Below are 20,497 nucleotides of genomic sequence, written 5' to 3'. Positions count from 1 at the left end.
GTTTTGCAATCACCGATCGCTTTTCAACCTTCCACATGTTCGCGCAGATTTATTTCATCGTTCAAACTAATTTTCAGCTTGCTAAACTAATTTCCAACAATTCCGCGATGACATTTATTGACTGACGTTTATCGAAAACAAATTTTGACGATGCTATGCATCTATTAGCGTGTCATCCCGCTGTAATTGCGCGATATCCGATAATTGCGGTTCAGCGACCGTTCAAGATTCAATCGCTAAGTAAAGTTATCCATACGCGGAGAGCGTTCAAAACCGGATTGGTAAATTACGAACGTTTATATGACTCTATCAATCATCGGCCTCGACGCGAACGGGTCGTGCGTTACATGGAACTGCACCGCGCGATGATAACGGCCGGCAAGTGTCGAGTATTAAGCGTGCGTCAGTCAGCATCGGAGCAGCGGGGAATTAAAATGCGAGAAGTATATGTAGTGAAAAAAAAAGCGGTAACCCTGGAACAATCGTCGGGCTAAATCGATGAAAGGGCTCGGCCGTGGAAGAGTGGGGTCCGAAGTACTATCAACGAATCGTGTCGCTGTCAGTAACGACGCATTAACGCATTCATATCGCATTCCAACCCTTCGTTCGTTCGATTACATCCCGCTCACATCCTGTACACATATTCGCGCACTCGTTTCCCCCCCCAATAGATGCCTCGATACACTTTTTCTTCCGCTTTGATAAGATACCCGTGTAAAATTATACGAAAATATTCGCGATCAAGGAACATCGCACCTGATCATTACATACTTTGTAAGAAAATTTTATACTGTTGCGCAATATTTTTTTTCTTATCGTACACGTATTTCGGCGCTTGAAGCTTTAAATTACTGCGCCTGCTCCAACTGTTATTGCATTTGTAGCATGGTGAATTAGAGTCACGGTTCTCGAACAATATCTGTATTTGTGATTACGAAATCGCTTTCCGCGTACAAGAACATTGCAATTGTTGTTACATCGACAAGCCATTATAAGATATAAAGATAGCGCTTTACCGCGATTCCAATATCCTTCTCGGCCCCGACTTCGGCGTCTCATCGGATTCCCGCGGTCCGCACTCGGAGTCTGAAGAAGGGCGCGCGGGGTTAAGCGGTGTCTACGCGGATCGGGATATAAGTGAAATCGCAATAATTACCGGCGGCACGGATCACAAATCCCGCAATACGGTAGTTGGTAGGCGGGATGGTCTACCAACAGGCGCATACAGGTATTATACGCAAGCTCTTTGTCGGGGGGGCCCACCGGAGGTGGGGTACGGTTTATATTGGCGCCACCTCCTGCACGGTTAAGCGAGCGACTAGGGCAGACTTACGCCTTACGCCTCTCTCACTCCGTCCTTCTCTCCCTCTCTCTTTCTCTCTCCGCACTCCACCCGCCGTCGTTTTCGCCCTCGAGCTCACGCTCTCTCTCTTTCTCTCTTTACCGGTCTCTTACTCCCTCACGCACCTCTATTCTCCTCTCCCCCCTCTCTCACACCGGCACCGACCCTCTCTCGTCTTTCTCGCCGCGCGCGCTCTGATGCTGCACAACTCCCGCTCGCTGGCTAACCCAACCTAACCCGCGGGCGAACTTCATTCCACGCCGACTGACCACCACCGACGGCCGTCGTCGTGTCCTCGACGCCGCCGTCGTCGTCGCCGCCGTCGTTGTCGCCCGTCAGAGAACGCGGTCACGCGACACGTCGACTTCGTCGTCGGTGAATCGGTGTGCTAACGTACGCACGTACATGCGTGTCCTCTCGTTTCTTTTTTTTTTTCTTCTCTGCGACGGTGCACCCGGTGCGTCACGCCAATATTATTGTGACCGAAATACGTGACCGGATTCTGGGAGTGACTGTGTCTAGACTCGTAGACGGTATCTCGTGTAGTTCATTGTGTCGCGGAGATTAAAAGGACGTGTTAAAAAAGGGGGACAGGAAGGGCTCGGTTTACTCCGTTCTCCGCGGGGAAGGACTCTGTCCGGAAAGCGAAGGGAAGGAAAGAAGACAGACCATGGACATATCCGAGGACTGTTGGGAGCACGTGGGACTACTTCAGGAAGTCTCGGAACCGCCCCCGCCACCGCCCGCCCCTGACTTCTTAATTCATCAACAGGAAGTGAGTATCATTTTCTTTCGTTTGTAAAATTAATTATTTACGAAGCGCGTAAATAAAGATTCTAAGATAAATTTGTCGAATAAATTTGTAAGAAAAAAGCGCAGATATGGAAGATACCAAATACGATATTGCATTGATACTTACACACGGAGAAAATTTTATATCCAAAATTACTATGTACGGTAGTAGCTGCGGACCGTGAAGGAATTATAAAAATTTTTACTATGTTTTTCACATGTGAAACAGATTAAAAATTGTCGGTCCGTGGCTTCATGGTCCGCGGTTACTGCCGTACATAGTAATTTTTGACATAAAATTTTCTCCGTGTAGATATGTGAGATAACTGATTTAAAAATGTATTTTTGTTTAATCGTTACAATATACATTGAGCAAAATTAGAATTGCGTTTAGCGTATCGCGATCGCGTAACGCGCGAATATTTATTTTACCTTTTTTTTTTTAAAGAATATGACTTATTAATTTGCATAATGCGATGGGCGTTAAAGAACATTAAATTAAATGGAAGAGATCACGCTAAATCCGCACGAAGGCCGATTCGTCGCGAGCAGAGGGGTACATATAATCATGTTTCACTTAAACACACGAGTCTCTGACAATTTCCATATTTGCACGAGCGAGATCTGTCATTTTACGGGTGAGTTCGCTTTATTGGCGAGCGTTCTACAAAAACTCATTTATCCGGTACGGCCGCAGGGTACGCGCGCTTACGCGAGCTATCTTTTTAATAAAATGCGCCACATGGACGGGGATTCCGATGTGGAAATCATTATCATAATGATATGGCGATACGCGCTGATTTTACTCTGCGAAAATGATCCGGGCACGTACGTCACACACGAGGCACGTATATTTAATTACGCCGCTCGTGGCGATCGTCTTCGTAGAGAGCTTAGCTCTCCCAGCATGTTAATTATAATACATCGTCATTATCGGACGCCATTTTGATTGACTTCGATGAAGGATCTTTATCCATCAATGTTCCGATCATCGCATACTTTAATCGTTTAATGACGAGTTTTATCAAGGATAATGATATTAGATTAGATAATAAAAGAATAAGAGATATTAAATTAGATAATAAAAGATATAATGAAGAAAGAAACAGGATTCGAAGCGTAGGAATTTATAGACGAGAGATCGGTTTGTCAAATCAAAATTAGTATATTTTTATCCCGTTAAACGTTCATACTGTATATTATTAAATTCGCGAATATTATATTTCGGACACCTTGTATACCGGATAGCAATTAAGAGACCGAATTGACCCTCACGAGAAGCTGAGAAGCGACCGAACCGCGGACTCGGCAACATTCCAATAGACTGCATGCAGGAGGAAGCACTTGGATGGCCGTAGCGATTTCTCTGTTTGCTTAAGCCACGGCAAATTAGTCATAATCACGCGGGGCCACCTGTCATCGGTCCGATCGGTGCAGGGAATTTATATGTCATTATATACACGTTACCTGTACAAGGGACGAGACGAAGAATGAGAGAGAGAGAGAAAGAGAGCCGTCCTCAAACGACGGTGAACAGAAGATCCTCGGCTCGTTCCGTTTCAATTTCGTCGGGCCCCTCGTATAACGAGCTCCTGCCCTCTCTCTCGCGACGAGGCAGCATGAGTCCACGGGGCGTTGGTAACGGTGCCCTGTAATCATATCCAAAATTATAGGCATTTAGTCGGGCATGAATGAGCGGATAGGAAAGTTTAAGAAGAAGATATCGGTGGCATCGGCGCGTCAGAGGCACGTGCAGGGCCCGGCCCGTTGCCTCTGCTTCCTTTACGCCCCTCTTGTCCCCCTTTCTCCTCTTCCCTCCGCATTCCGTCCGTTCGTCGCCGGTTTCTAGAAGCACCTGCACCTGCGCTGCCCCGATCGCAGCCCAGATTCACCTCCGATACAGTCGCCCTTCTCCGCATCCTTCCTTCCGCTACGCATACATGTGCACACGCGTAAATCCCGAAACACGACGATCGACTATAATCCGTCATGCACGATGATAATAACCGCCGTAACGTATATATCGTCTACCGCTGCTCGGTAAAATCAGAACATCCCGCGAGAGGCTTACAAGCCTCGGATTTGCAAAATAACTTGCAAAAAATTCCATTTAAATTTAATGAATGGACCGATACCAAGATATACTTTCATTAATTTTATCTTGAATGTTCTTTAATGGAATTTTGATTGTTAGATTTTTCGTTTTACAAATCACATATTATTTCTTCGTACAACAGATCTCAAAAAAAAAGAAAGCAATAGCAATTTTAAGAATTAGAAAGTTAGTACGTTGCGAATATTTATGAAAATTATATAGGAAAATTTTACAACTGCTCGAGAAAGGTATAAAAGGATAATGAGTCGAGGTCCAGTGAAAACGGGGCGTGTCACGCTAATTTCATAATCGATGAAAGTGTTTTCCTCGCAAGTGCTTCTGATTATGTCATAGAAACACGATCGCGCAACCTGCGGGCGTAGCCGGTGTCTCGTTAAAACGAAAATACGAGAGCGCGATGGCATCTTCGCGCGCCGCAGGATTAACGTAAGTGATCGGTCCAATTAAAATACGGCGGGAGACTATCCCTCGCGTCGTGTCCAGCGTCGTGACAAATGCACGCTCGCCGCGTCCCAGCTGCGGCGCTGAAAAATGTCGGGCGCGTCGGAATATAGGCTGCTAATCGAATCGCACCTGCGCCGAAATGCTACTTCGTCTTAAAAGCTGGTTTCGCGGCACGGATCGCATCGCTCGGCTCACGTATGAGTTTCCCACGGCGGGCGGGCTCGGGCTCCGTGTCTGTGGGAATACATCCGGGCTTATTACTTGCGCATAGGTAACACGTTCGAGCGTCGATCGACCATCGATTTTCGTATTCCTTCAGCGTTCGCTTTTTCCCTTCTCACTCTCTCTTTCTTCTTATTCCGTGCTACGGGCCTCACATGATGGTCATAGATTAGCGCAGCCTTAAGCGCCTTCGGACGCCAGTCGCTTCCGAAGGAGATACGCGACTCTCGCATGCGACATTCCATCGTATTTGGTATGTCCGCGAGTACACTTAAGGTCCCGTTCACGACGAAAACTGTGAATTCCGTCAGGTGAGGATAAAGACAGGCAGACTCCCGCAGTTCGGAGCACGTACGCGCTCCGTGAAAGAACTCGGCCGATTCAACGGCGATAACGGCGTCGCGCGTCTCGCTTCCGAATTGCCCCGTTCGCAGCGGGCGTTCTCCGACAGTCGCGAGAAAAAAAGCACAAGCAGAGACATTTACAGAATCAAAGCGACAGAGCGTGCGACTTGACCGAGCACGTTCGTGTCGTACGAGCGAAGCGTCGATACGAAGCGCAGTAGACGCAGCCATGAACGATTTGCGAAGCATCGTATTCGAGAGACTTTGAAGGAATTTCAATTCAAGGCGGAGCGGACGGTCTCTCCCGTTCTTCTTCACCTTCGTGTAATTGATGTAAGTCGCGTGTTACGACTAAATTCCAACGCCTGAATGCACCCGATGCATGACGACGATTGTTCGGACATCTTTTTTATGTTCCTAACTACTTGCGTAATAGTACGAGAATAACAATTGCGAAGAATAATATTTTGGCAACTAACATGCGTCGCTAGAAACATCATTTGCATGATGATAAGATAATTATAGTGTTACCGTTACGTTGTTTTTTTAGGGCGCTCATTAATTCGGTATTAATGAATATTATATACCTACGCTTGTTAATTATATTCTATTATATGCTAAACGCACGCTTGTGTGTATGATATAAAATATAACTACATTGTTAATTCTATTCTAACGAGGTAATAAGTTTACCGCGGAATATATTATTAAAATCTTACGCTATGAAAAATATACACAACACCCGCTCATTAACCAGATATGAGAAATAAACAGAATTATACTCTTTTCGTGTTTACGAGACTGAACCAGTTTACAAACACATCTCGCCTTTTATTTAACAATATCCGGCGATTCCAAAACTGAACTTTCCATTATACGACTCTATCTTTTCACGATCTAATATCCCACGCGCCGAAGGAAGAGCTCTACGTTGTTCTTTCGGGGGGAGAGAAATGTGTCGGCCAACTGGGCGCTAGCCCTCTCAAGAGCCTCGTTCGATGACATCGCCTTTTCCGACTTGTTGTGCGGTTCACACGGCCGAAGCTGTACTGCACTTTTGTCACACGCAGGATACGCACTTGTCGTGTAAGCACTTGTCGCTTTCCCTTCCATCCAGGACGACGTCCTTCCAATGTCCCCCTTTCGCCGTCGCCGTCGTCGTCATCGTCTGACCTAAGTAACTCGTGATCCCGCTGAATGGGGCTTCCTCGGGTACACGTGCGTCCCGCATCGACCAAACACGTGCAGGGCGCAATGTCGCCGTTGAGCGCGTCGAACCCACGGCACCCCATGGTTACGGTTACAGACCACGTCGACGGCCGTATTTTCGTTTGTCCGGCCGCTCATCTCGAATACATGGCCGCAATGGCGATTAGTCAGGGTGCAAAGCATGATTGCTCAAGGCCTCAAGTTAATACAGTCTTTTTTTCTGAAAGAAACCAAACTTTCCAACCAATCGATCTTCCATTGTACTGTTATAACTGACACATTTATAAGTAAAATATATGACATTTTATGTGGTCAGTAATCTATATCTATGTAAACGCATACACCCGTGACATCGTAACAATGATCTTCCGCCCCAGAATAGTCAAAGCGATCTTAAATCCTTCCACATCTTCTGGGAATTCAAAAAATGTCCGAGCCGACGAAAATCCCTGTATGTGCGAGGCAAAGGAAACAATCGACCACTTGTTGCTGAAAAGATTGTATCGAGCATTCAATACGGAGTCTTTCGCATAGGCAAAATTAAAAAGTGTGATGTATGTAGATACAGTTTCGCGGCGATTCGGGGAGCAATCGCCATGCTCCGTCAAGTTCAAAGCGGCGCTACATCGACGAGGATCCGTTTTCGTCGATGAAACGGCCCGATACGTTTAAAGGCGCTCGCCGTTTCGTAACGGAAGTAATCGCGCGGCCAAGAACAAGGACGTAACTTCGCCGTTGCTGGATATTATAGACGTGGCGCACGAGAGAAGCTATAACGTCCATTTCTCCGGTGTCACCACTAGACCGCGGCGAATCTTTCTTTCTCACGCGAGAATAAATTCGGCGAACTGTAAAGAACTACTGCCTACTGCTTTCGAATTACTTTAGCAGAGTGATACGCTGCGAACAATAAAAATATTTTACGCGTCCCTGTGCATTATGCTTGACTTCATCCGCGACTCCAAAGTCGCGCGCGCGCGCGCGTCCGCTCCCCTCGGTTATAAAACGTTTCTATAAATTATGAAATATGTAACGCCTAGCTTATTTTCGTTCATTCACATATTTATTGACTAGAAATATGTGACAATAGTTATATTAATAATTCTTATATTCATTGAGAAAATGCTCGATTTAATTGTTATAATATTCCTTTGTTCAATGTAAATATTTTTGGCTAACTAATTTTCTACCAATAAATGTTACAATATTTTCAGCAACTAAAAACATTTTTAAACTCTCTTTCGATTAAGATTATTTTTGATTCCAAGTTCGCGGGGGAGAAGATAAGACCGACCGTCGCGCGTTTTCAAAGCACCCTTGGAGACGATGTTTTCGCCGAAAGTCTTCACCCTCGACGTAAACGGCAAGTTGGCTTTCGCTGGAGGGGGTTTCGTCCTAATTGAACGACCCTCGGTCGACCGACACGCTTCGCTACAAGGGTGGGTTTATCTCGACGTACGTTAATGCGCGACAGTGCGTGAGTGAGTGAGTGAGCGAGTGAAGGCGTATAAAGCACAACCACTGCGCGCCGCCTTTATTCCGACGACGGTGTATGTACGCGTCGTCGTCGTGGGCTTCTCCTCTCCTTCGCCGTCGCGGAGGTCGTTACTTTATTAGCCGTGGGGCACCGCACGCGTTTCGACGCAACAGTTAGCGGCCCGACCTTTCCTCGCCTCCGGACCGCGCTATTGTCGAGGCGAAGCATCTTCCGGCAGTAACTAATTTTCCTGGAGAAGTTTTCGCAAGATATCGCACAATCCTAGTACGAGTCCCCCGCGTAAGATTAGAGAATCTCGAGCGATGACGCGGGACAACGTGTTCGCGCGCAAGTACGCTTCTCTTAATTGAAATGTATAAAATGTTTATGATAATTTCTAACAATATTCAGGATACGAATGTGCGCGATCAAGATTTGAGGTAACTTCGCATTTCGATAATTCTCAAATTCCCAAATTCTCAACTTACGAAAGAACAAATTTCCGAAAGTTGTTGGAATTCAATGGCGGAACAAAAAGAATAATTGAAAGCGCGGTTAAAGTGCTTTCACGATGCTATCGAAGGAAGATAGAAAAGAGGAGCGGCGTTCGACATGAGGGAGGAGGTGTACCAATGAGTCGGATGGAAAACGACCCTCCACTATACTCGGGGGGAGTTCGCCGCTCTTCCCGATTTCCTTCCACCCGGCGCAGCCACTTTCCCGCTTATTCAGCAATGATTCAATTCGGATGTGCTTTTTACGCCCGCTACGGCGGCGATAGAGGAGCGCCGTCGGTGGGAGGTTACCGAGCCGTGCTCCGCGCGGACTAGCTAACCCCGCAAAGGGGAACGAAAAAGGGGGATGTGAAAGGTAGATGGGCTGAGGAAGGGGGAACGATCGGGGGAGAAAAGAAACGAAGAAGGGCTGCGAAGTTATCCCGCGCTGAAAACAGATTGCTCGGCATTCAGCCGCCACCGCGCTCCTTTCCTCCCTTTTCGCTCCACTTTCTCACGGAAGGGAGAAAAACTAGGAGTAGAGGCGAGTCAACTAACCGACAAGTCGTTCTTTTAATTCAGCTCACCGCGCTTCTTTTCCGCCCGCTTCCCTCGCAGCGCCGGCCGCCACCTGGCCGGATCTCGTTGCCCGATAACGTCCGATAAGGAAGCCGTGACGCGGCATCTTCGCGGTGTCATACATGTGAGTGAAGTCTTTACTAACGGCGGATTTTCCGTTAACACCGGAGAAACATAATTCCCGTTCGTGATTCAGTAACAGGCGCTTAAAGTAAATTGTCCGACAAATTTTACAATGCTAATTGCGAAATGACACAATGAGCTTAGAAAAATGTATGTTATTTTCACAAACACAATTGTAAAGGAATATTTGACAGATTATTCTAATTATAATGAAATTTGAAGGAACACAAAGACTTGGAGAAAATGCGGATAAAAGTATGCCGCATTGTCGTAATATGGGAGTACGAATAGCAGGGCGTTCGAACGAATGTTTATGTGATGTTCCCGACTACGCCGCGGGTCCCGACGGGGCCCGCTCTTCGCCGGCGGCCAGTGCGTGAAATGAAAAAGCACTCTTTCTTGAAGAACTCTAATGACGGGAGGGAGGCAACACCGGGCCCGCTCGCACGCTTAATACACCTCTCTTTCTCGACAAAGTATATCGGGAGCCTCACGATCGGCGTAAATCAACATATACTTGCCGGCGGGGCTCCTCACGTGACCCATGCCTCACATGTACGCGAGCACGAGCTGAAGAAACAAAAAAAAAAAAAAAAAATTAAAGGCCCAGAACCTTCCACGATGATAGTTTAATATTAGTGCGGTACGCGGTAACATGTCAGTCACCCTTCTCGACGTTCCTCATGCGTTCCCGTCGTCTCGTTGCGGCTTTTCAAAATCCTCGCGTGTAAGACCGATGTTCACGAAGCAATTCCCGAAATGGAATAAATAAAATCGTTTAATTCTTCGTTCCTTCGCCACAAGAAAGAACCGCATGCTATTCATGCGTAAATCGCCAAAGATCGTCGTTCGAAAGGACGCGTAGTGTAAATTATATCGTTTTACACGAGTGACACGATGCTCGCCGCGATAATTGGTTCTCGCATCGAGCGGAAGGTAGAGACGCGTAATGTAAACTGTAATTTAATAATCCGGTGATACGGCGGGGATTGACGCGCTGCCAGTGCACGAAGGAGGCCCGAAAGGACGCGATCGGACCCTACGATCGGTGCGCACGGCTGACGTGACGTAATACCCTGGCCCGGCGGTTTACTCTAACAGCAAAAGCATCGGTCCCACTCGGTCAGTCGCATATTAATACCTGAGACCGTGTAGCCAGAAGCGGGCAGCTGCCGGCTCGTTTGCAGCACGCGATACTCGCGCTCTCACCTGTAACGTATATCTCAACCCCTCTCTTTCTCTCTCTCTCGCCCTTTTCGTGTCCCTCTTTCTTTTTCTCTCTTCGCCTCTTTCTTCGTTCAAACGTTCAGACCCATACTTCCTCCTCTCCCCCCCTCTTCTTGTCCGTATCTATCTTCGCGAGGAGCACTCGAAATTATTATTCCCGCTCGAGTCAGCTAAAGGCCTCCGTATATATCGACCGGTTAATGTGCGTACAGGATGTTCCGATATTCGAATACAACGGCCTGATCCCTGATCTCTCATCGTGAATGTATGCACCGGCTCGGCGCAGGCACACGCGTCCGTCGATGCCGCGATGAAAAATGAACGATCGTTAATGACATGCACTTATGCCTGTTACGTTGCGCATTAATCAGGTACGTCCGTGTACCATTTCCGGAGCACGTATTCTTGGAAATCATTGAGTATTTGGTTAAACCATGCCAGCGATCTTAATCGGGACATAATTTATCGTAAAATTAAAAGATTCTGAACTGCAAATGTGGTAAACAAATTTGCAGTTGTATTTCGACATTTTATAAAAATCTGAAAATACAAAAAAGGTAAATTTATAAAACTATAAGTTATAATAAATATTAATAAATAATCGACTTTACTTTTCATCAAAATAACATTTGTTTCATAAGATTACTATATTTTTGAGCAAAACTTTTCTATTATCAGAAAAATCAGGATAAATATCAAAATTTTCACGGCTCTGTAATTTTTTCGAGAGGTCGCATCGCTTTCAGAAACGCATGATTATACTCTCTTTTTCGCGTTGTCATGATCCTCGGCAGTTCTCGGTATTCGCACGTCGGAGTCGTCGAGATTTCGATCACGTGCGAGGCGTGCCTGCCGGTGACGGATGATTATTGTGGAGGTGCTCTCTCTGGGAACATTTCAGGATATCTCATTGACAAACAATATCCGCGCGCGTTGCGAAATCGTGAATGCCGGCTTGTGTTCGTCGGCAATCGAGGCACGATCGCGCTTAAACGACTGATAAAAGCGTCTCCGGCGATCTATCATGCCGCGCTTCTCGTCGACCGGAACGAAGGTCTATTTAGACGGGACGATTTTCAACCGTTATCCTACGATAAAAAATCGCGTATACTGTTCATAACATAGTCTTAATTCTGCAGCTTGATGGAGTTTACAAAACTATCTAGATATTTTATATCTGATAATTTGTTGGAAGTGCCATTTCGGTCGCATGTTAAATGCGTACTCTTGCAGCCGTCTGTTTTCAAGAATGCGCAATTTCCGTTTTTCGCAAGAAAATAAAAGATCGCTTTACGTGACACTATAAACGCCGTGTTCTGCATTACGATAACAAGTTAAAGACTTAATAAGCTTTCGAGTGTAAAGTAGACTTATCTTTATGTTTCCGTTCGATGTTGAGAAAGTTCTCAAATTAAGCGGCTTTTAAATGGAAAGTTTCCCTCTTCTCTGTAGCTGCCCTCTTTTTCGATTATTCGCGGCGACCCGATATCACCCGGTGTGTACTTGTATATTCGAGGCGAGCGCATAACCCGGCCACATCGGCACGATAAATTATCGTGAACGCATGTTAACCGCCCGCCTTGGATATTTGTTAACAGGTTAACAGGTTAGAGCAAGCGACCCGCGTATACTTCTCGTTTTCGCCGCGTTACACATACGGTTTATAACGCGCATAAAGCTGCGAGACTCCGCCGCGGCGGTTTCCTCGTGACCACCCCTCGCGCGCAGCGCTCTCGTGTTCGCGCGAGTGTATATTATTTACGAGCGCGATCCGCGATCACGACTCCGCGATAAATTGTTATGTTTCCTTTATCGTCAGATTCGTTAGGTAAATCTCTCTCTCTCTCCCTCTCCCCCCCTCTCTCTCTCTCTCTCTCTCTTTCTTTCTCTCTCGCCAATCAGCCGTTGGCGGCTGTGCGACGATAGCCGCAGTCAGTCACCTTTTCGGGGCTCACAAATAATTGGATCTTAATGTAAATTATGCGGAGTGAACACGAACGAAAAGACTTAACTTGTGATCGAATAGCAGATTCCATTCTTAAAAAAAATTCCGATGAAAAATAAACGATATATATATATATATATATATATATATATATATATATATATATATATATATATATATCTGAAAATGTTTCCTTAACCTTTGTTATACCAACGTTGTGCTTTCTTGGATCTGTTTCAATGTGTGCGTATTTTGTACAAACTCTATATCAGATTTAATTTGCGTTGTGCTTGGAATCTCAGAACGTTTTAATTCACCACTACTGCTAGCGTAATACCGTAAACAGAGCACGTCCGCGCGCTACTTCACCGCCGACGCCCATTGTGATACCGATTTGACGTGACCAATTGCAATGAATGTATCGGTCGTGTGCACTTTTGAGAGAGCGAGATAACTCACCGATGTCTTTTTTACGTATGTCATATATAACTTCATATATTTCAACGACAAAAATGACTGTAACCTGCTACTAGACGGCGAACGGCAATAAATAATTGATTCGGTTGGTTTGCGATACAAAAAGATATTTTGTGCTGTCCGTCGGAAAATAAATGTGTAACGCTGGAAAAAGAGTATTTATTACCGATAGCGGCTGTTGGCAAATTATGACGATGCATTAAATTTCTTTGTGCATCTCTTCCGGCTACTACGAACACTGGTTAGAGCTAGTTGTGAAATCGCTGTAGTGCTTGTTAAGCAATCGTCGGTTTTCAACGGTTTTACCGTTGATATCGCGATTTCCTTGCTCTCACCGGTCATTTTAACGCATTCAAAGGTAATGGTCATTCCTTGTAAAGAAGTTAATTGGTTCCTGCGACAAGCCACTATGCATACATAAGATGCTGGCGACGTACCTGCTCGAACACTTCTACCGTTCGAATTAACGTTTCCTACGTACCGACTAGAATATAATGAGGTGGGCAACTTTTAATTACATCATAATTATATTAATTTGCCATTTTCCATTATACCGTTCTAATAATTTTCCCCAGAACGTATAAACAAATCGTAAAAACTTAATTCGCGCAATGTACGCATATCCTGTGTCAATTAGGGATATTATAATGCTATCGCTAATTTTATAATTATTTTTATGTTTATTACGACTTTGATTGAAGTAAAATAATACATTTTTAATTGATTCGATTTTTTGTGACAACTTCAATTATTATGAAATCCGTGAATATATTCGAGCTGTGATAATTTTACAGTGAAATTTCTTTATCCGTTCGCAAACTTATTTCTACAAAGAATGATTATTTATTCAAAACTGAGGAAAATAAAAGACTGATAAATAATCGATCAAGACGGCTTCTCACGCGCAAATTCTACGCTATAGGGCCGCAAAGCTTCCTTCGCCCGCGTGATCCGCGCCAAACCTCTTATGCCTATCCCCGTCACGAGAATAAACGAAGGCACGTCGGTAGTAATCACCATCACCATCGGCCATCGCCTACGCTCCAGCGGCGTGCATAGTTGCATACACTGAGCCGAGCCGAGCTGAACCGAGCTGAACACGATGCACACCACTAGCCAACCTCGCCTCCTTCGGCGGCCGGTCGGCCGAGTCGGCTAGGTGGTACTTCTCCGGTAATTTTAGCCGGATCTGCATATTTTAGCACGAACACTTCCGTCGATCATTATCCTCATTCGCCGCGACTTGCCCGACCCGCCGTATGCAACGCCGCCGCCGCCGCCGCGCCGCTGCCGCGTGTACGCGACTGCTTCGACTTTGTTGCATACAATTGCAGGACGGCAGAACGGTACACGTATACATCATGCCACGCGAGGCTCCCGGAGTTTGTGCAATCTGTTTTATGGAAAATCGTTGCACCCTGACCCGCACTCGCGCGAGGAAAATGACCCAAGTACGGAGGCGGACTCCTCGAGGATGTATTACGCGTCAAAATGATTGTAACGTAACGAGGTGCCCCTGGAGCAGACTTCTGCGATTTCCAGAAACCGATAAAATTTGAATAATCGTCCAAATGCATCCTGGGCATTTTTGTCGACACTTGTGTCGCAACTTTCGAGGCTACACGCGAACCATTCGGTGGACGGCAAGTTCGCGAACAGGCTCTATAGCAGGTTCTAATTATGAGGACTATAATTAGCAACACTTGGCAATTGATAAAAAGATAAATTATCGAGAACGGTTAGTCACGGCTGCAACTCGTAATTACTCAACGGCAGTGAGTCGTACACCATATATTATTGTGAAACACAAAGAAATCTTATTCGCAATTCGCGGATCATGATTCCACGATGCTCGCTATATGTTCTCCTTTGTATATCCGCTTATATTTCCTTGAATTATTACCTTTTAAATCAGTTGCTGCGCCGTGTGCGCACAGGGCGGTCGGCAAAGGCGTAATTTTGTTCAGCAACAACGCCAAGAGATATCGTTACGACTACTGTTTTCGTGTGAAAATTCTAATCGCTTTTTAATTTTCATCGGCGCAACGCGCAATAAAGCACAATTACACAATGTGCGCGTGTTCGCGCGTCCGGGTTCTTCGCACGTGCATAGTTTACCTCGAGTACTTTGTATGTCGATGAGCGCACGAGGCACACACGAGCGAGTTAGAGAGGCTAGAAAGAAGGAGTAAAGGAAAAAAGCTGTTGCAAATGAATTTCAATGGGCAAACAAGTAATTTGAGTTCTTTTTTCTCTGGTGTAGAATGTGAGAACTTGTCTCTTTCTCTCTCTCTCTCTCCTTCGTGTTAGATCGCGTTTCCCCTTCCGAGAAGCGAAACACTCGGATCGCGCATTCGACGAAGTACGGCCTTGTCCCCCTGCATTATGGATGCGTTATAATTACCTATTCATTTTCCATGGGCACGTAACATCGTTGCAAGTTGCTCATGCGATACCTCGTGCTTTGCACCTGATTGCGAGCGCCGGAGGAAGAGCGGGTAATGCAGCGGGATGGGGAAGAGGCAAAAACTATCATGCAACGTACGCACCGCGAGAGCAACTGTGTGTTGTTTAAACTGTCGATATGCCAAGGGCGTAAGTTATTCGATAAATGTGTCCTTTGGCGTTTCCTCCCGTGTAAGCTTTGCGCGAACTCGTGTTATGTTTATAAGGAAAGATATTAACCCTTTGCATATTTCCGGACATTAAAAGTACAGTCTAGAGTGTGATGAAAACCAGACTTGGTTCAAATGTATAGAAAACAACTTGTTTCCTGTTACTCGTAACAACAGGAAAAATAAAAATATATCTTATTTCTTCTGCGCGAAAAGAATTTAGTAATTGAAATCCTCGTACTAAATTTTATGGCAATAAATAATTAAACATTAAACAAAATTTGTAGAAGTTGCATTCCCCGTTTTACATTTCATTTAAAAAATATTATTCGCGACTATTCTGTCTACAAAGCGTGTTGTAAAATCTGTCGTGCAAGAAATAGAAAATACCATGTACATCGCAACGCTTGTCACCGTCATGATAGATTGCTGTCTTCATAAACAATGTATAATAGCCGTAAAAGGCGTCACAATTATGATATCGCGATAGTGTCTAAATACGTAGGTGGTATTTTTGTACAATATATGTATATCGCTCTTTCTCGACAGTTTTCCATTTTTCTCATCCCGCGCACGCCATAATCGCGCCGTTATTGACGCTTTCCGCGACTATTCGACGCATCGAGCACGGCATGCACATTGCAGCGCTCGAACGCGCAACCAGAGACAATAAACAGCGCGGTTGCACAGGGGACACGAACGGAGGGAGACGCACACGCGCGTACATCCGCGCCAAGGGCCGCGCTTTTAACGAAAACCGCTCAACAATTAGGCTCGACGAAGCCTAACAATGTCTCCACGGTACTCTGCGTTCAACCGAATTCGACCACTTTTGTAGCAATTACCCGTTGGTATCCTTTGTCATATTCTGTCGTTTCATGGAAAGCTAACTATTTTTCCGAGTTTTTTTCAACGATAGAATACATTTTTCACGACTACGTTCGGTTATTAAAATTTTTAAATATGTATTTTTTATTACAAAATATTACAAAACTATTCATCATCATTATATCAACAATTTTTCTACAATAAATTAATTATATTCATTATTAATACTTTTAAACAGCTCTATATTATTTGTTTTTTTTTTAATCACTTATTGTACAAATTATTGTTGTAATCGCTGATCTTTAGTACTTGCAATGTTATCGAATTTTTGTTAAGAATAAAATGGCAACTGAGTGAGATTTTCCTAACTGTCCCTGCGTGACGTATGAGGGTGACTATGACGTCCCTTTTCCGCGTGCGGAATAAAATGGAAATGCCTAGCAGCGGGAGGTATAGGGAACCCCCGCGGATTCAACTGTTTCGAGGTAGGAGTACGAAAGCGAACAAGAGAGTCATCCGGATTTGCCCCTTCGTACTACCGCCCGCACTGAAAGCAATGTTTCCTACTTTTATGCCAAAAAAGCCTCGATTTATTTCTTTGGGCACACATTGGAACGATATATCGACACCGATAAAATCCGGCGATGACTGATCCAATCTTCTTTTTCTAAACTACACGACGTTTCCATCAATTCAAACAGCTATCCACGAGATGCAATGAAAATTTATATTATTATTTAATTATTCAAATTATTATTTGATTATTTAAAAAAAAATCAAACAAGTTATATTTTGAAAAAAATGAAGTACATTGTTACATTTAACTAATTAAATAAATATATTTATTCGACATCACTTTGATGTGAATAATTAAACAATTTTATAAATTATTTACAAAAATTAGTTTGCTGCAAATATGTTTCAAACTGTTTAAAGCATCATAACAAAGTGACTGATTTTTTGGTAATAAAAAATCGTGTTATCACAATGCTCAAATGATAGCTTGTGCCAATGTGTACATTTGTCACAGTGGCGATTACCATTGTTTACGAAGGGCGAAAATTCAATTAACATTTTCTAGAATGTCATATATAGTCACTATAAAATCGTGACACGAAAGCGCTCGACCTCTTTTTCGCTTGGACTCGTCGCAGTAGAAAGCAAATTGCAACTGTTGTATGCGTTAGAAAGAAGTGTGCGTATTTTGTTCGTTCGTCTGTTCATAGTCCTTGGCCTAAGTGATCGGCAATATTAATATATGAATATATTGATGCTAGAGCTCTCAAAAGCTAAAGTTCCTGTCTGATTTGGTTACCTGCGGATTGTAGGCCTTTATGTTCTCAGCAGAACGGTCAGAAATTGTAAGAGTGCTCCGAGTTTTTTTCGAGAGACTACCGAGAGCTGTAGAATCTTTCCACGTGAATGAGAGGGAAGAAGAGGGTCGGCGGGCGAGTGAGAGAGCGACGGAGCGCCGCTGAGCGCTGCAGTTTATTTCGGTCGGGTTAATTAGTGTTGCCTCGCGAGGTTTACGGTTGACATTTCGTTGGTCGTTCGTTCGTCGTTCTACGGAGAGGAAGAACGGGCACGGGGAAGGTGAGGAGGAGGACAAACAAGGGGGCTAAGGGGGGTTGAGGAGACCGGCTTTTTTACGGCGACATACTGGTCGGCCATACCGTGTGCCAAAGAGGAAGACGAAGTCGGCGTAGAAGTGGTGTAGAAGAGGAAAACGGACAAGGAACAAGGACGGTTCCGACCAATAAAACTGCAGTGCCCCTCGAAGGTACCTCGAAGGCGCCAGGGCAGTTTGGACCTCCCCTTATTAGCTTCCTCCTTCCTTAACGCGTTTGCCTGAGAGGCCTGCGTAACAACCTTTTGTTTTATTCCGCGGTGTGAATCGCGCCATGCCACGGCATTCGAATTAGACCCACTTTTATGATTCCGACGCGGTAGAGAAACTAATGATTGCTTTTGGAGAACCCGCAGCTAGAAAAGGTCGTAAAAGCTAACCAAGGCATTACAAGAGTATAATGCAGCCTCGATGAATAGATCTGTGAAAAGATCTGAATACAAAAAAAAATTAACGTAACAATCGGCTATTCTTCCTTCTGTAAAATATGATTCTCTTTATTTTTTGAAGAAGATACTAAAGTTGAAGAAATTCAGAAAAAAATAGAAACGCTTTTAATCTAACTAGGTCGATAGTAAAATAAAGGAGGGACAAGAGCGAGGAAGTAGGAAGAAAGGTAGACGGTTCGGTACCTTATTAAGCATCCTTATCGCAACAGACGGCTCGGGCCGACATGGCCGTTTAACTTTTACTCGACCTGCGAACAAGTAATGGACACGCTGGCCGGCAAGATAGTGCCCCGACAGTTCCTTCTTCTGGCAGAAATCTTCGCCTTATCAGACTCGAAAAACTTGACGGCTGTAAACACCAAACGATCCTGCGCGACTTGACCGCAGATATTTCCAGCCGAGATTTACAACGACGCTGTCCAGTTAGGGACGTGAGTTGTAGACACGGAAATCTGATATTCCCCTTTTTACAAATATATGTGTATTGACATTAAATATATCAAGATCTTTTTTTCATCATTTTAAATTTGGTTAAAGTCCAAAAACTGCGCCGTAATAACGGCTGCAAACCGTAAAATAATTATGCTGTGCAATTTCGCGGAAGATAACCTTTCATTTCCATGATATTACTATTTCTGTCTGCGATAGTACAACAGGGCGAATGTAACAATAAAAACTGACGAACCGCGAGTACTGTTTTCATCATCGTAATCATAAATGTTACGTCCGACGGCGAAACAAATGGACATTCAACATTCGAGTGATATTTTCACATCGCGCACCAGCTGCCGCCACATTTCATTTTGTCACCTCCACATCCGCGGCATAATTCTTCTCGTTTAATTATTCGATGTTCGTCACATCGAACGACACTATAGACGATGTCACACGCTACACGATCCGAACAGGAAACACCTTACTCGCTGACAAAATATTTGGTTGTCAAAGTAAAACAGTTTTTCGTATACCTATGGATTTGTAAGACTGACTCTCTTTGTTATAAATATTCAGTCTGAGTCCTGGGAAATCTGCTTTCACCAACTTCGATTAACTTGAACGGTCCTTACATGAAAATTCTGTGTCAATACAAACGAGAATTGAATATGTATTCAGCGTGCAGTAAAAATATTTTCTATTTTGATAATCTTCGGGATTTCGGAACTTCAGGATTAAATGGATTATTGTAGTTTCGATGTTGTACATCGACTTTCTGAAAGAAGTTATGGCACGAGTTAAATCTGCCCAATAAGATTGACAATAAGATTGTGGTTTCCGAACATGATTTTTTCAAATGTTCGCATTATAGTCGACCATGCTCGTTATAAAGGCGTGATCGGCAGGTCACTAGGTTTACGCAGAACAATAAATCATCCTGAGGAACCTGCGGCCGTCGAGGTATCCCGAGGCACAGGTACAACGTCCTCGAAAGGATGTTTATCTCCGGAGGACCTCGTCAACCTGTCAGCTAATCCTATTAGCAGAGGAGGATCTTGTTTCCTTGCAACTACTATTTTCTCGTTGTCCTCGGACGTCCCGCCGACCGTTCATCCGTTTATTCTTGTTCCCTAGACATTCTTACTTTCAAGAAAACGAATCTTAGTTCTGCTTTTATTTGTCACGTGCGAATTCCAACCACTTTGTGCATTTTTATGCAATCGCCAATAGTGTGAACAATGAGCAACGAAAAATGCTTTCGAAATAAATAATGACAAATGTTATATTATCGATAAAATGTCAGGTAAGAAAATTAAATTAATTTGTAAAAAAAAGTTATCGATTAGATATATTCGATGTAAAGTAAAATGAGGATAAATATTTCGTACGTTTCGATAAATTATGTGTATACAGCTTTTGTTCGACAAAACCAAAATCGGATCTCGATTCTCCACAGTGACAATACTTGCGTACGAGTGAACAATATCCCTTACACTAATTTAGCGGATAAGTATTTCGTGCACGGTTAATGATTTCAACCCATTAGTACGATCTAATAACCCGTGAAATTATTCCAAGTTGAACGGCACGGGGTAAATCCCATGGCTAATCTTCTCGGTGTCCATCGCTTGCGAAATTTTCAATGGGAGAACAATAGGCCGGGACTAATGTTTGGCTTATGCACTGGCGCCAGAAACATGTACTATACAGCATATCTCTCATTAATTGCGCTCTGCTTATTAATATTTCATG

At 44.2% G+C, this 20,497-nt stretch overlaps 2 protein-coding genes across 3 annotated transcripts in view; one reads left to right on the top strand and one right to left on the bottom strand.

Annotated features, from left to right (window-relative positions):
• Positions 1–20,497, bottom strand: part of sowah (sosondowah) — a 134,990-nt gene that overhangs the window by 96,067 nt on the left and 18,426 nt on the right. For both annotated transcript variants that reach the window (XM_067347736.1, XM_067347735.1), the window contains exon 3: positions 3,602–3,783. The gene's annotated coding sequence lies outside the window, so the exon portion shown is untranslated. The remainder of the gene's footprint in view (positions 1–3,601; positions 3,784–20,497) is intronic.
• Positions 1,411–20,497, top strand: part of ara (araucan) — a 52,837-nt gene continuing 33,750 nt past the window's right edge. The window contains exon 1 of the mRNA XM_012364730.2: positions 1,411–2,117. Within this exon, the coding sequence (XP_012220153.1) occupies positions 2,013–2,117 (105 nt within the window). The 5' untranslated portion in view covers positions 1,411–2,012. The remainder of the gene's footprint in view (positions 2,118–20,497) is intronic.

Source organism: Linepithema humile, chromosome 1, assembly GCF_040581485.1.
Source record: "Linepithema humile isolate Giens D197 chromosome 1, Lhum_UNIL_v1.0, whole genome shotgun sequence".
NCBI classification, from domain to species: domain Eukaryota; kingdom Metazoa; phylum Arthropoda; class Insecta; order Hymenoptera; family Formicidae; genus Linepithema; species Linepithema humile.
This window is presented reverse-complemented; position numbering and strand designations above follow the sequence as displayed.